The sequence below is a fragment of the Ornithorhynchus anatinus genome, chromosome 11 (assembly GCF_004115215.2).
Source record: "Ornithorhynchus anatinus isolate Pmale09 chromosome 11, mOrnAna1.pri.v4, whole genome shotgun sequence".
Lineage (NCBI taxonomy): Eukaryota > Metazoa > Chordata > Mammalia > Monotremata > Ornithorhynchidae > Ornithorhynchus > Ornithorhynchus anatinus.
In genome coordinates this window covers 30,544,589-30,558,850 of record NC_041738.1, presented here as the reverse complement: position 1 = coordinate 30,558,850, position 14,262 = coordinate 30,544,589, and the positions used below count along the sequence as shown (strand labels likewise).

At 38.5% G+C, this 14,262-nt stretch overlaps 1 protein-coding gene across 4 annotated transcripts in view; it reads right to left on the bottom strand.

Moving 5' to 3' along the window:
* Nucleotides 1-1,330: 1,330 nt before the first annotated feature.
* WDR88 (WD repeat domain 88) overlaps nucleotides 1,331-14,262 on the bottom strand; it is a 38,440-nt gene continuing 25,508 nt past the window's right edge. For 2 of the 4 annotated variants that reach the window (XM_007671498.3, XM_007671499.3), the window contains exons 8-11: nucleotides 10,543-10,625; nucleotides 7,357-7,425; nucleotides 5,722-5,814; nucleotides 1,331-2,122 (exon numbers count right to left, since the gene is read on the bottom strand). In XM_007671498.3, coding sequence (XP_007669688.1) covers nucleotides 1,991-2,122; nucleotides 5,722-5,814; nucleotides 7,357-7,425; nucleotides 10,543-10,625 — 377 coding nt within the window. In that variant the 3' untranslated portion in view covers nucleotides 1,331-1,990. Of the gene's footprint in view, nucleotides 2,123-5,721; nucleotides 5,815-7,356; nucleotides 7,426-8,425; nucleotides 8,480-8,500; nucleotides 9,915-10,542; nucleotides 10,626-14,262 lie in introns of those variants that run through there. The other 2 variants (XR_003762944.2, XM_039913551.1) reach the window with 2 other exon arrangements.

Genomic DNA, 14,262 nt, shown 5'->3' with positions numbered 1-14,262 from the left:
AGAAGATCCATCGAAGATCTTGACAGTTGACAAAAACGTAAAAGGATCTTTTAGTAGTCACATTAACCCAGGGACACTCAGATGTGGAATTGTCTTGTTCTCATATGTCTTAGCATTTTTCTTGTTTTGCCTTCTCATAAATTTGAGTGAATAGCTTTCTGAAGCACAAAAATTACCTTGGGCAATTAGTTCTAGGGTAGAAGTTACACATTCTCACACTTTAACCTGGACAAAAAGGCTCTACTTTGTTTCGTACTGTTTTGGTTTGCTCTATGTTCTTTAGACCAGTCTAATTTATTCAGTTAAGTGAGCTGTATCGTTTAATGCTAATTTAATAAGGCTTATATGTGCTATGGGAAAGGAAAGATCCATTTGCCTTGCTTTTCTTAATTTCAAGAATAAAAGCTTCCTTCAGAAGAAATGTTTCAGCTCATTAATGTGTGAATGTCACATTACTTATGCACAAAATCTGGTAAAGTAATTTGTTTCACTCTTTTCACCGAATAAATGGAGACTTTTTATTCTAGCCAAAGAGGGACAGAATGAGCGAACAAGGGGCAATTCCAATTCTGATATTACAAGAAGGGTATTTAAATAAACCAAGAGAAGCACATTCCAAAAGCAGACTACTATAGACTACTACAACCCTAAGAAAGCATTACTAATCATATGTAAAAAAAAATTGTCTAACCTATCCTCTGAAAGCTACACGAATGCTGAGTTCATAAAAATGACTCCAGAACCACATGTTCCATTTTTTTCTGAAGCTTTTATTTGAAAAATAACTAAAATGAATTAAAGTAGAGAATCTAAGGGCTAAGGATCAAAACAAGATTCTCTATGGGTGAAAAAGAAAAATCTACTTACAGTACCAATAGTCTTCAGGTTGGACAAATGTACTATCCTGTGCTAATTCATTTATCTTCTACCTTTTTCAATGACAATTTCATAAAAGAGGAAGCATTACCCAGTAGCCCGTCCAGACAGAAAAAAACCTGGGTGATTTTACTGATCACTAATTGCTTTCCTGGAAGTTATCAGCATAACAATCATACATGTATATGTCAGTACTGGATTTGTGCTAACTGATGGTGATGACCGCAAGAAAGAAACCTTTCCCATTTAAATTGTTTCCTTTTCTCTTTGGTTTGAAGAGCCATCCATACAGCCTGGGCTTCAAGATGCTTTGGATTGTTTAAAAACAAAGCCATTAAATTCCAAATCCATAATTGACTTCCATTTTCAGCAACTTTGCCATTACCAGCTGTTACATACCTACATAAAACATACTCCTTCGCTCTTGAATAAACAAGCCACTGGGTTACAAAAGCAATTGTAATGAATGGTTTAATATCCTGGAACTTAATCTTTTATTGACTGAGAGTACACAATGCTAATATACAAAACCGGTTTGTCACATTTGATCGTGACGTACAAGTTAATCTTGCATTTAAACGTCTTCCAACAAACTCTGAAGAGGATTTTAATGACCCCATACCAAAGGCACTTTTAAAACGCAGAAAGTTCTTATCAAATACAGATTCCAAAACTTCATAGAATAGTTCGTTCTTTCTTCAGTGTTTTCCATATGTCCCAAGGGAAATAAAGTGAATTGATCTATTCTTCTTGTAGATATAACAATATGATTATAGAAAATATTTAATTGTGATATATGCTAAATATACAAATTATTTTAAAAGTTCAACTTCAGATTATACCCCTCAAAGAACTCTAGATTTTATGTCTGTTCACTTAAATACATTTTTTACTGCAGAATACAATCCTTTTTTTCGTGAAATACCAGAAACAAATAGATTCCCAAACCTTGATATTTAATCCTGACCTTCTGCATTAAACACACGAGCAAAATGTCCAGACCTGCAAGTGTTCAATAGAAGATCCCGATTTCCAAAGCACCCCACATTCTAGACAGCATGTTTAAACCCTACAGAAAACTTATCTGAGCATATACATGTCCATTAGCCTGGAATCAATTTACTTCAGGTGGTGATGGCAATTCCCATCTTGAAGGAGAAGCTAGTCGACAGAATACACATTTGGCTTCATCTTCAGAATTGCCATTACTTTGTAGGAGGGAAAAAGCCTTTTTACAGTCTTCACACTGGTGTAAAATATTTGAATGTAATAAAGGACATGTTAATTGGCAAGAGGATTAAATAGATGTACAATTTAAAAGTTTGAATGTATTAACTCAGTTGGACCCCACTTTAAGGCTAGGCCTTCATACCATAATGCGTCTTCTTTTTAGCCTGAATTATTCATTTAGCAATCTGTATGACCGTCCTCATCGACTAATTACACCCCACTTCCTCTGTGCTGTGAAGACATAGGTTGAGGTCACACTCGATTGTCACTTTGAAGCTGGGTTTTTTAGGAAAATTCTGGAAAGCCCACTCAACCATACAAACCATACCATACCATACAAGCTCTAAAGAAAGGGTCACATTACTAAACCATAAAAGAGTTGAATTCTATAATTCAACACTTGTGAAAACCTTAGGTTAGGAAATATTGGGTTTGCTGTACTTTTTTTAAAAGGTTCAGAATAAAAGCCACTTGCATTTTCTGATTCCTTATCTAGTTTATTCTAATTTATGATAATCCCTGGTCATTTCAAGGTAAAGTAATTCATAAAATGCAGATTAACGTGCATCTTCTGTAAATGACAGCCATCAACTTGAACTGTAACTGCCATTCAGTACAACCACTGAGCCTTCTTGGGTGATGAAGGAATGCCTTTTAGAAACTTCTGGAGAAAGTAGAGGATTTTTGAAATCGGAAGAAGCCGTCCATCAAATAATCAGGAAGTCTATGCTCTTGATTCCCAAAACCTGAAGTGCAGGTTCTTCAAAGCTGGATGTCCACCTCACATGATGTAATAGGATACCATCTGGCTTAACAGACTCACGTAGCTAGCTAGTTTCAAAGGCATCACTCCAGGTTCTTCCATCCCAGAATGTTATGTGGAGATGGTCATATGACTTTAAAGTGGCTGCCCCTCACACTGCAGTCCATTGAAAATCTGCCAATCTACCTATGGGGCAGACGGCATTCTTTTGGCTAAACTATCAATCAGGGTTCTTGAAGTACAGAACAGCCCTAAGGGCTACAATTATTCAAAGTAAATGACCTCCTGATGAATCAGATTTCAATAAATCAAGGTTACTATACTTTTGCTGGAGTAGGCAGCTTACTAGGCTTTTACATAACAATTAACTCTGCCGAAAACACAGTAAAAAGCTATTGATCTGAACCAATTGGAACTGAGTCTAGTTTGGACAACTGAAGGTTCAGGTGCCAAAACAAAAGGAGATTTGGATAGCTCTGACAAGGCTCTGTTCTGGTGCTTAATTCACAATCTACACTCACTTCCTTGGGGGAGTTCATCTGCTTTTACAGCACCTCTTAGTGGAGGCCTCCCAAATCTACTTTACTAGCCCTACCCTCTCTCCTTCACTACAATCTTAGATCTCCTGGCGTAGGGAGGTCCCCCTGGTAGCTCAAGCTTTAGCATGTCTAAAACTGAACTCTTTTACCTCCAAAATACTCTCCTTCTCCCAACTTTACCATAGTGACATGACCATCCTCTCTGTTTCACTAGCCCCTAACCCTGGCAGTATCCTCAACTCATCTCTCTCATTCAACCTATGTATTCAGTTTTTCTCCAGATCCTATAGGTTCTACCATCAAAACATCTCCAGAATCTGCCTTTTCCTCTCCCTCCAAGCTTCTACCCCACAATTCTGAGCATTTATCATATCCTGCTTTGACTACTGCATTAGCCTCCTTGCTGACCTCCTCAACTCCAGTCTCTCCCTTCTCAAGTCCATATTTTATTTGGCTGTCCTGATCATTTTTCTAAAACATCTTTAGCACATGTCTCCTGACGCTTCCCAAACCTCCAATGAATGTTTATTCTTCTCTGTATCAATCCGAAATTCCTCTCCATTGGCTTTAAGTTAGTCCAACAATATGGTCTAATGGAAAGGGCACAGGTCTGGGAGTCAGAGGATCTGGATTCTAATCCTGATTCCACCACATTTTTGTTGTGTGATGTCGACTAGGACACTATGCCCCTTCAAAGCCCTACTGAAAGCTCTCCTTCTCCAGGAGGCCTTCCCAGACTGAGCCCTTTTCCCCTGCTCCTCCCCTCCCCATCACCTTGACTCCCTCCCTCTGCTCTATTCCCCACCCCATCCCACAGCACTTGTGCATATATGTACATATTTATTATTCTATTCATTTTATTAATGATGTGTATATATCTATAAATCTATTTATTTATATTGATGTTATTGATGCCTGTCTTCTTGTTTTGTTTTATTTTGTTGTCTGTCTCCCCCGTTCTAGACTGTGAACCCATTGTTGGGTAGGGATTGTCTCTATTTGTTGCTGAATTGTACTTTCCAAGCACTTAATACAGTGTTCTGCACACAATAAATGCTCAATAAATATGACTGAATGAATGTCAAGCAAGTCACAACTCAGTTTCCTCAACGGTCAAATGGTTACTGGGGGACAGGGACTGTCAGACCTGATTACCTTGTATCTACACCAGTGCTTACTACAGTACTTGACAGATATTAAGTTCTTCAATACCATTATTATTATTATTACTTATCCGTGTTTGTCTCCCATTAGACTCCAGCTCACACTGCTCTCAAACCAACCTACTCAAAGAGACCCATTCTAATCTCTCTCACCATTGACCTCCTGCTTACATTATCCCTTCTGCCTGAAACACCCTCCCTCCTCACATGCAAAATATTTTCAGCTCCTTAGACGTAAGGTTCATATCTACTAACTTCATTGCACCCTTACAAGTGCCTAATACAGTGTTCTGCACACAGTAAGTGTTCAGTAAATATGATTGATTGACATTCTTATACTGTTCTGCTTATTTTAGGAATCAGAAAATGCAAACTGACTTTAGGTCCACAACTACATGCTGTTCAGAGAATGGCAGAATAGATGCCACTCTCCTCTGTCAGCAGTGATAGTGGAGGAATAGGGATGTAGAGCTTTTTATGGGTTTTCTGGTAAAGGTTAAAGTAGTTCCCTGGCAATTCTCTGTGGACTGCCCCAGCGAAGTGGTTCCACAGAAAAGAAACCATGAGAAGCAACTTGAACTTTATATTTTAAAAAAAACCAACAACAAGAGAAACCTTAACTCCTTTCTCAAGCACTGAACTGTCTGGGCTTTGAATTCTCTCCTTTTCCTCTCATTACCCAGCTGTTTCTTAGAACAGTGAACCTGAACCTCAAAGTGACTGGTTAATAAATTGGATTATTTTATAGATTTAAAAAGAGTAGTTCCGAATTACTTTGTTATAGTGCCTTTTCTGTGGGGGGAGAAAATATTCCAAAAATAGGCTTGGTTTTTTTTCAACAGAAAACTGAATTATAATAAATGGTACTGTATGTCTAACAGAGGTATGAATGTTAAAGGTTGGGAATATAGATGCACATATACACACACATGTTGGAGTTAGGGAAGTTTCATAAAGGAAATGGAGTCATAAGGAGAAGGGCAAGGGGAAAATTTAGATAGAGTTAGGAAAAGAGAGAAAGAGTAAGGATCACTAAATGGATCACTAATTCAGTGGGTTAGTCTTAACCTGTAACTATTTTTCTTTTAATAGGATTAAGGAAAGAAGAAAATTGAAACCATCATTTAGTCTAAGTTCATCTAGTACCAACCTGAGCAACTGTGATACCCATAGCTAATTTATTTTCTATTACTTCTGGAATGTTATCAGCTTTTTCAATATCCCACAATCTCATTGTAGAATCCTAAATATTAAAAACAGTAATTATTACCCAAATTATAGCATAATCACCAGAGACAACCACATAATCATTGTATTACAAAACCCAAAAGACTCTATAATTATATGCCTTTAAAAGTAGCTAGAAAAGTCCTAAATGAACCTGCAAATGTTGTCCTGGAAAGTAAAAACATTTCATCCTTAATTTTCTTTAGGAATGTAGGAATTGGCTTGCTATACTGTATTCAAAGTAATCACATATTTATATCTACCTATCTGTCTATATGTACATATATAGTTAGCTAGATATATCTTTAAAGTGAACATAGTGACTATGTATGTGTTTTAAGGCAGTATTCAAGCAGGAGTGAGAGGAAGAGGGTAAGCATCGATGTGGATTTTGAAGTTCCTGAGGAATAAAATCAATCAATGGTATTTATTGAGTGCTTACTAAGGGCAGAGCACTGTACTAAGCACATGGGAGAGTACAAAAGAGTTGGTAGACATGTTTCCTGCCCATGATGAGCTTACAGTCTAGAAGAAGATAAAGATGAGAAAGTTCCAGCACAGAGGAAAGACATGGCAAGAAGACAATGGTGAGATAGATAAGAAGGAGCTACAGTGAGTAGATTGGTGTCAGAAAAAGGAAGGGTACAGGCTGGGTTGTAGTAGGAAATCAGCAAGGTAAGGTAGGAGGGAGAGTTCTGAATGACTGCTTTAAAGCTGCAGGTAAGGAGTTTCTGTTTGATGCAGAGGTTGATGGGCAACCACTGGAGGTTTCTGAAGAGTGGGGAGATGTGGGAGAAGTGAATTGGAATTTTAAAAAAAAATGGGCAACAGAGTCAAGTAAGAACTAGGGTGGGGAAAGAAAGGAGTTCTGAATGACTGCTTTAAAGCTGCAGGTAAGGAGTTTCTGTTTGATGCAGAGGTTGATGGGCAACCACTGGAGGTTTCTGAAGAGTGGGGAGATGTGGGAGAAGTGAATTGGAATTTAAAAAAAATATGGGCAACAGAGTCAAGTAAGAACTAGGGTGGGGAAAGAAAGGAGGCTTGGAGGTCATCAAGGAGGCAGATACAGTAGTCAAGGCTGCATATAAGTCCTTAGATCTGTAGTAACAGTTTAGATGAAGAAGAAAGGGCAGATTTTAGTGATGCTGAGAATCTACAGGCTCTGGTGGCACTGAATATGTGGGTTGAATGAGAGAGATAAATCAAGGATAATGCCAAGGTTACAGGCTTGTGAGAGAGGGAAGATGGTGTTGTCCAGAGTGATGGGAAAGACAAGGGGAGGACATGGTTTGCAGGAAGATGAGGAGTTCTGATTTGGATTTGTTAAATTTGAAAATGAGACCAAGGAGGCTAAGGTGGTTAAGCTGCAGACAGGGTCTGTTCAGACTCTTAATTTTATCAAACTGCTGGGCCAGTTTGCATGTTGAAGACACGATATTAAAGTTCCCTCACCACTCTGGTGCCAGCAATGGGGAATTATATCTCATAACAAGTGTTATCTCTGATTTTAACTAATGCAGTATAGATTTTAAATCGATGAAATGCATGTAGTTTTTACCTTTGAAGCAGAGAGAATCCATTTCCTGTTGCTGCTAATTGCAACATCCATCACCCAGTCTTGATGTCCCTGCAGTAAAGTAAATTTTAACTACTGTATATCCAAAAGTAAAAGTTTTATTGCTCTCATTTCAGAATAAAAACAGAATACGTATTCCTGTAATGCTCTTACTTACACTTAAATGACAGTAATTAATTCTATTTTCACTGTTTAGTCAAAGATGTTTTCCATTTTATAGGAAATTTTAAAAGAATATGAGTTTAAAGGTCATTCAATTGTTTTTTCAAAATTGCTATTTATATACATTTATATTCTGCAAAATATTCAGAATAATATTCAGGCATTTAACTAATGTTCTCTAGGCAGCTATTTTAGGAAGGTTTACACAGTCAAAAATTTAATTTGTCCATCCACAAATACGAAGCATAAGTGCTCAGGTAAAAAATGAAAATTAAAGAGGTGGTTTAAAAGATATTGGTCTTTGAGTTCCTCAGTAAATGTAAACTGAAGATTAATTAGTGAGGAATGGAAGATGGAAATGACCAGAAATAAACATTCATTTTCAAAGAATAATGATTTTCCTTTTTTTTAATCAAATCCTTGGTAGCATGACAGTGGAAAGAGCAAGGGACTGGTAGTCAGGAGACCTGGGTTCCAGGCTTGGTTCCACCATTTCCTTGTTGTGTGATCTTGGGCATTCAGTTAAATCAATCAGTGGTATTTTTATGAGTGTTAACTGTGTGCAGAGCACTGTACTAAGAACTTGGGAGAGAACAATAGAGTAGGTAGAAATCACCCCTACCCACAAGGAGCTTATGTCTTACCAAGGAGAACTTCATAAACTAGAGGACATCTAATGAACATTAGGGCAATTCACTCAATTTCTCTGGGCTTCAGTTTCCTCATCTGTAAAATAGGGAGCCCCTCTCAGGCTCACATTTGGAGAGCTTCCAGTACTCTACTAGTCTCGACTACGGGAGGGAGAGTCAAGCAGAGGCAAACCCAATCCGGTCTTCGCTTGGGCAGTGGCTAGCGAGTGGAAGGCAATCTGCTACGAGTCAAAACTCACCTGTGCGGGGCAGCAGCGGCATGGGAGAGAGTCAAGGGTGGAGACTCAAGTTTACTGTGTGGAAGGAGGCAATGGTAAAGAACTTCTGTATTTTTACCAAGGAAACTCTATGGATACACTACAGAACGACTGCAAATGGAAGTGGGGTAGTCTGGGAGAGCTGTGTCCATGGCACTGTGACTCGACAGTGTAAGACAAGACAGAAATAGGGATGTAATGCCATTTTTCCTTCCCTCCCTCATATCATTAGTATACCATCATCATTATAATTATTATAAAAATGGTTTGATTTGCCAGAAGGTTTAGCCTTAAATCCATATATCCTAAATTCACGAGGACTGCTAGTTTCTAATGAGAAGGTTTGAAGTCTGGATATTTTTAAGCATTATGGAAACAAGAATAGCCTCAGATCACTAGACGTCACTGGCTTGCTGAGTCATTAGTATCTCATCTTGACTTTGAAATATCAAGTCAACTTTCTCATCAAAGTTAGCCCATGGGAACATTTCATCAAGGCCCTCCTGCTTGCTTTAACTTCACTATCACAGTTTGTCAAATAGTTCACTTCCATAAAGAAGAGCTTCTTACTCTGGATTCAGGCATAACAACAAGCTGTCTTAAAAATCAAAGACCTGAAGAAAAGCTTTCAACTGCCCATGATATTAATATTCATATTTCAGATATTTCAGCTTAACAGTTCTCTCTCTGTTCAGAACAGTACAGGTATTTTGATAAGCACGCCTACCAAATTTAAATTTTTTTCAGATTTGCTTTTAGTTGTTTTCTTCTTTCTCTTTTTCAGGTTTGGAAAATTTATGAATGAGTGTAATGCCCATTTAAATTCTGGCACAAGCTACCAATTTCCAATTAAGCAGCCAAAAACACTTTATCTTTACCATCTGGCCTGAAAGAATTTTTCATTATTTGACTATTTGGTATATTGGAATGATGTATGTACATACACACACACACTCACACATACACACGTGCAAATTTTCCTCCTTACAAATTTCTTCATTGGCCTCAGTGGAGTGCCTTTTGCATACACTGGGGATATTTGCATCAATGTGCATAAGGTAAATGAGTGTCAGGGCTGCAATTTCTCAAAACAGCTAAGTCATTAACCCGAGATCATACCTGTTCAGATAGGGAGCAAGAGACATGGGAGAGAGCCCACCAAGTTAGTGTGTGTGACCTGATAGTGTGGAAGGAAAAGACATATAGGCCTGATTACCTTTTATCTACCCCAGCACTTCGTATAGTGCTTGGCACACAGTAAGTGCTTAACAAATGCCATAATTACTATTGCTAGCCAGTGGAAATGGGAGGACTGGGCTACCTCTGATGACAAGTATCTCCTAGGATGGACTATTTAGAGAGGTTTGAATATGAAGTTGTCTAAGAATGCAAAACATCATAGCAAGAGTGTAAGAAAATAGGCTTTTTCCAGTACCTGTTCAGAAGTTCACAATGCTTTTGGGCAATTGGTCTAAAAAGTGAATATAATAATGGGTCTGAATATGAATAATAAATGTTTCTGGTGCCTGTGAGAGTTTAACCCATTCAGCATCATTTAACCAATATATACAGCTGTCCTTTGGCTTTGAAGATTTGGAGAAGCAGTGTGGCTCAGTGGAAAGAGCACGGACTTTGGAGTCAGGGCTCATGAGTTCAAATCCCAGCTCTGCCACTTGTCAGCTGTGTGACTGTGGGCAAGTCGCTTAACTTCTCTGTGCCTCAGTTCCCTCATCTGTTAAATGGGGATTAAGACTGTGAGCCCCACGTGGGACAACCTGATTCCCCTATGTCTACCCCAGCGCTTAGAACAGTGCTCGGCACATAGTAAGCGCTTAACAAATACCAACATTATTAAGATGACATTCCTGATGCTGAAATGTTAACAATATGTGCAGGTGAGACCAAAAAAGCTGGATGCTGGACTGAAATCTCTTCTCCCATTATAGATATACTGTACACATCATAGAGGCAGATTACCCATTCCTATAATAGAAATAATCATACTCATAGCCATTCCATTTGAAAATAATGAAACGCTCACCTTAATCCGATAATCGTCACTTATATCACCCTCCATTCTTAGAATAACAACTCAATACCTTTAAAATTAGCTTCCTATATCCCTCTGCTACATCCCAGACAGCTACAGTTTTGTCATATGCTCCAGACACCAGAAGAGAAGCTGTAAAGCAAAATTAGAATTTCATGGGGTTAGGGGTTTTTGGGGGGTTGGGGGTGTTTGCTTTTCTCCTACTTAATAGACAAGTGATTTCAAGCTGCAATGAGTCAGTCTGGGCAAATGGTCTCTAATGACCTACTGCTATCAGTCACACTTTACTTAAAATGCTGAAAACCCGTTTCTGATTATTTTATGATTACTAAGCTAAATCAACCCGCTTTAATATGACAAGGGAGGACAAGACGGTGGGACTGAAAAGAAAACTACTGTCTTCGAAATCTGTTTTATATTAAACTGTAAATTTAGCTAAGAAGACTTGAAATTTAGGTTGGCTTTCTTGAAAACCTTGCCTAACTAGTTTGCCACTATCTCCTCCCACATGGATAAGTGCAGTGTTCTTTGCAGCAGCTAAGAATTAGTGGCTAAACGAATCGGGGATTCACCGTGACTTCTCCAGAAGCCTTCCTGTGATAAGCTTAATGTTTCTTGCCTTTTAACAAATGGAAGGAATTTCTTTCTGGCCCTGTGAAAATATCAAGTGCTCAGAAATTCCCATTTAGCTATTCTGACTCACTTCCTGAACTGTTCTTGGATTTCCAGCACTTCATTCCCAGAAGAAACACACCTTCATGTTTACCCCACTCAAAAAAAAATTAACAATGTTAGTTAAATCGCATATTTTCAACCCTACTTCTGATGACTTTTGGGACTTTACCTATCCCACTTTCAGTCAAGATTCATTTGAGAAAAAAAAAAGGAACAAACAACAACAAAAATCAATTGTGACACATACTCCAAGCCACCAAATAAGATGTAACTCTACCTAGAAAGCACAGTATTATTTTGGTTTTGTTACTCTGTGTAGGAGGCACTCTGTCTTCATATCAAAATATTTAGTTGAAACAATTGCATTCAATATTATTTGGTGATGTGAATATCCTTTTTAATTTTAAGAAGGTGTTCTCTGATAGAAAATAATTTGTCCAGATTTATATTACTAGTAATAGATTAACTGAAGAATAATGTATTTCTCATGAACAAATTTCCACAAGTGTAGTCATCACAAATGTGCCAAAGGATGGATTCATGGTCTATGACAATAACTTACTTCATTTTCATAGTATTCTTAAATTAATCTAAGTGCTATCTTTGAATATTTTAAATTAACATATTCATTTATAGACTATGGCAAAATACTGTGGTTTTATTTCCACAGATATTGGCAAATACAACAAGGAAAAACACCAAAATGAAAACTAACTATTTATTCAAAATGCCTATCCATTATTCCCATATTTTCTCAACCTGATAAGACACATATAAGCAAGGATAAATATGTTTCATCTTTTGCTTCCTGCTTTTTTTCCCATGTGGCTCAGCAAAGAAGAATGGTGTTGATTTATAGCCTTATATTCTTTCAAACTCATCCTCACTTGCTATACCTCTGCCCAGCAACAGTATTACTCCATTCTTATTGACTTACATGGCCACTGCCTGCCACCAGCTGTTTCACACTTAACTCTGTCCTCAAAGATCCTGTCCCTCCCCTTCCCCAACCTTTGCCTCAGAGACCTTGCCACCAATTTCATCAAAAAAAATGAAACCAGGGGCAATCTCCCTAAAATCTCCCCTTCACCTCTCCAGCCCCACCCACCTCCTGCCCCATCCTTCTCAGAAGTAGCACAAGAGACTTCCCACAGCCTCTTAAAATCTTTCCCCCCTCCACCTGTGCTTCCGACCCCATCGCTTCATACCTTATTGAAACCCTTACCCCTTCCTTTCTTCCTTCCCTGGTCATCATCTTCAAGCTCTCACTTTGCAATGGCTCCTTCCCCAGTCGTTTCAAACATGTCCACTGAATCCCCTATCTTAAATAAAACTCTCCCATAATTCCATGGTAAGCTTCAGTTATCACTCCATCTCCCTATCATTCCTTTCCAAACTCCTTGAGTGATATATTTACCCATGCTGCCTCCACATATATATATATATATATCAGTTGTATTTATTAATTGCTTACTTAATATATATATTCATTCATTCAATAGTATTTATTGAGCGCTTACTATGTGCAGAGCACTGTACTAAGCACTTGGAATGTACAAATCAGTAACAGATAGAGACAGTCCCTGCCCTTTGACAGGCTTACAGTCTAATATATATATATATATATATATATATATATATATATATATATATATATCAGTTGTATTTATTAAGGGCTTACTTAATATATATGTATAGATATATATATATCTTAGTTGTATTCATTAAGTTGTATTTATTAAGTGCTTACTGTGTGCAGAGCACTGTACTAAGTGCTTGGGAGAGCATGGCTTAGTGGAGAGAGCATGGGCCTGGGAATCAGAAGGACATGGTTCTAATCCCGGGTTTACCACTTGTCTGCTGTGTAACTTGGGAAAGTCACTTAACTTGTCTGTGCCTCAGTTACCTCATATGTAATATGGGGGTAAAGAGTGTGAGCCCCCTGTGGGACACGGACTGTCCAACCTGATGAACTTATATCTACCCCAGTGCTTAGAACAGTGCTTGGCACATAATAAGCACTTTACAAGTACCATAATTATTATAACACTTCTCCAATTTTCTCCCTGATCCCCTACAATCTGCCTTCCACCCTCTCCACTCCACAAAATTATCCTAAGGTCCCCAACTAAATATTTGTCCTTTTTGCCAATCCCATTGGCATCCATTCCATCTCAATCTTCCTTGACCACTCAGCGACCTTTAAACACTGTGGACCAACCACCGTGCCCCTCTGGAAACGCTATCTGACCTTGGGTTCACTAAAATTGTCGTCTCCTGGTGATTCTCCTATCTCTCCGGCTGCTTCTTCTCAGTGTCTTTTGCCTGCTCCTTCTCTACCTCCCATTCTGTCTGTAACTGTGGGAGTCCCTCAAAAGGCTCAGTTCTGGGTCCCCTTCTGATCTCCATCTACACCCACTCTAAGAGAATTCTCTAAGGGAAGCAGTGTGGTCTTCTGAGAAGAGCACCAGCTTGGAATTCAGAGGACCTGACTCTAAACCCAGCTCCACCACCTGTCTGCCATGTGATCTTGGGCAAGTCACTTCACTTTTCTGTGCCTCATTTACCTCATCTGTAAAATCCCCCTCCCTCTGTCTTACACTGATAGTCCCACGTGGGATAGGTGTCCATCCAACCTGACTACCTTGTATTTATCCTATTGCTTAGAACAGTGCTCCCATTGCTTAGAACAGTGCTCGACGCATATTAAGTGCTTAACGAATACCGTAAGTATTATTACTGTTTGCTCCCAAAGCTTCAACTACCAATTCTACATGGGTAATTCCTAGATCTACCTCTCCAGTCTAGACCTGTCTCCTCTCTATTGTCTTGTATTTCCTCCTGCCTTCAAGACACCTCTACTTGGATACCCTGCTAAGCTCTAATGGCATCCTCCTTTTTGCTGGGTGGAAAATACAGTACATACTCCAAAACCAATTTATTTGAGCTCCACCCAGAGCAATCCAGAATGTAAATCATTTATAAAAACGGAGTTCATTTATTTGAATGTGACTCCAGTGTCCGATTTGACTTTTTTTCCGCTTATTTTCTTGATTTTATATGACATTTATTCCCAAAGCACTTTCACATTACT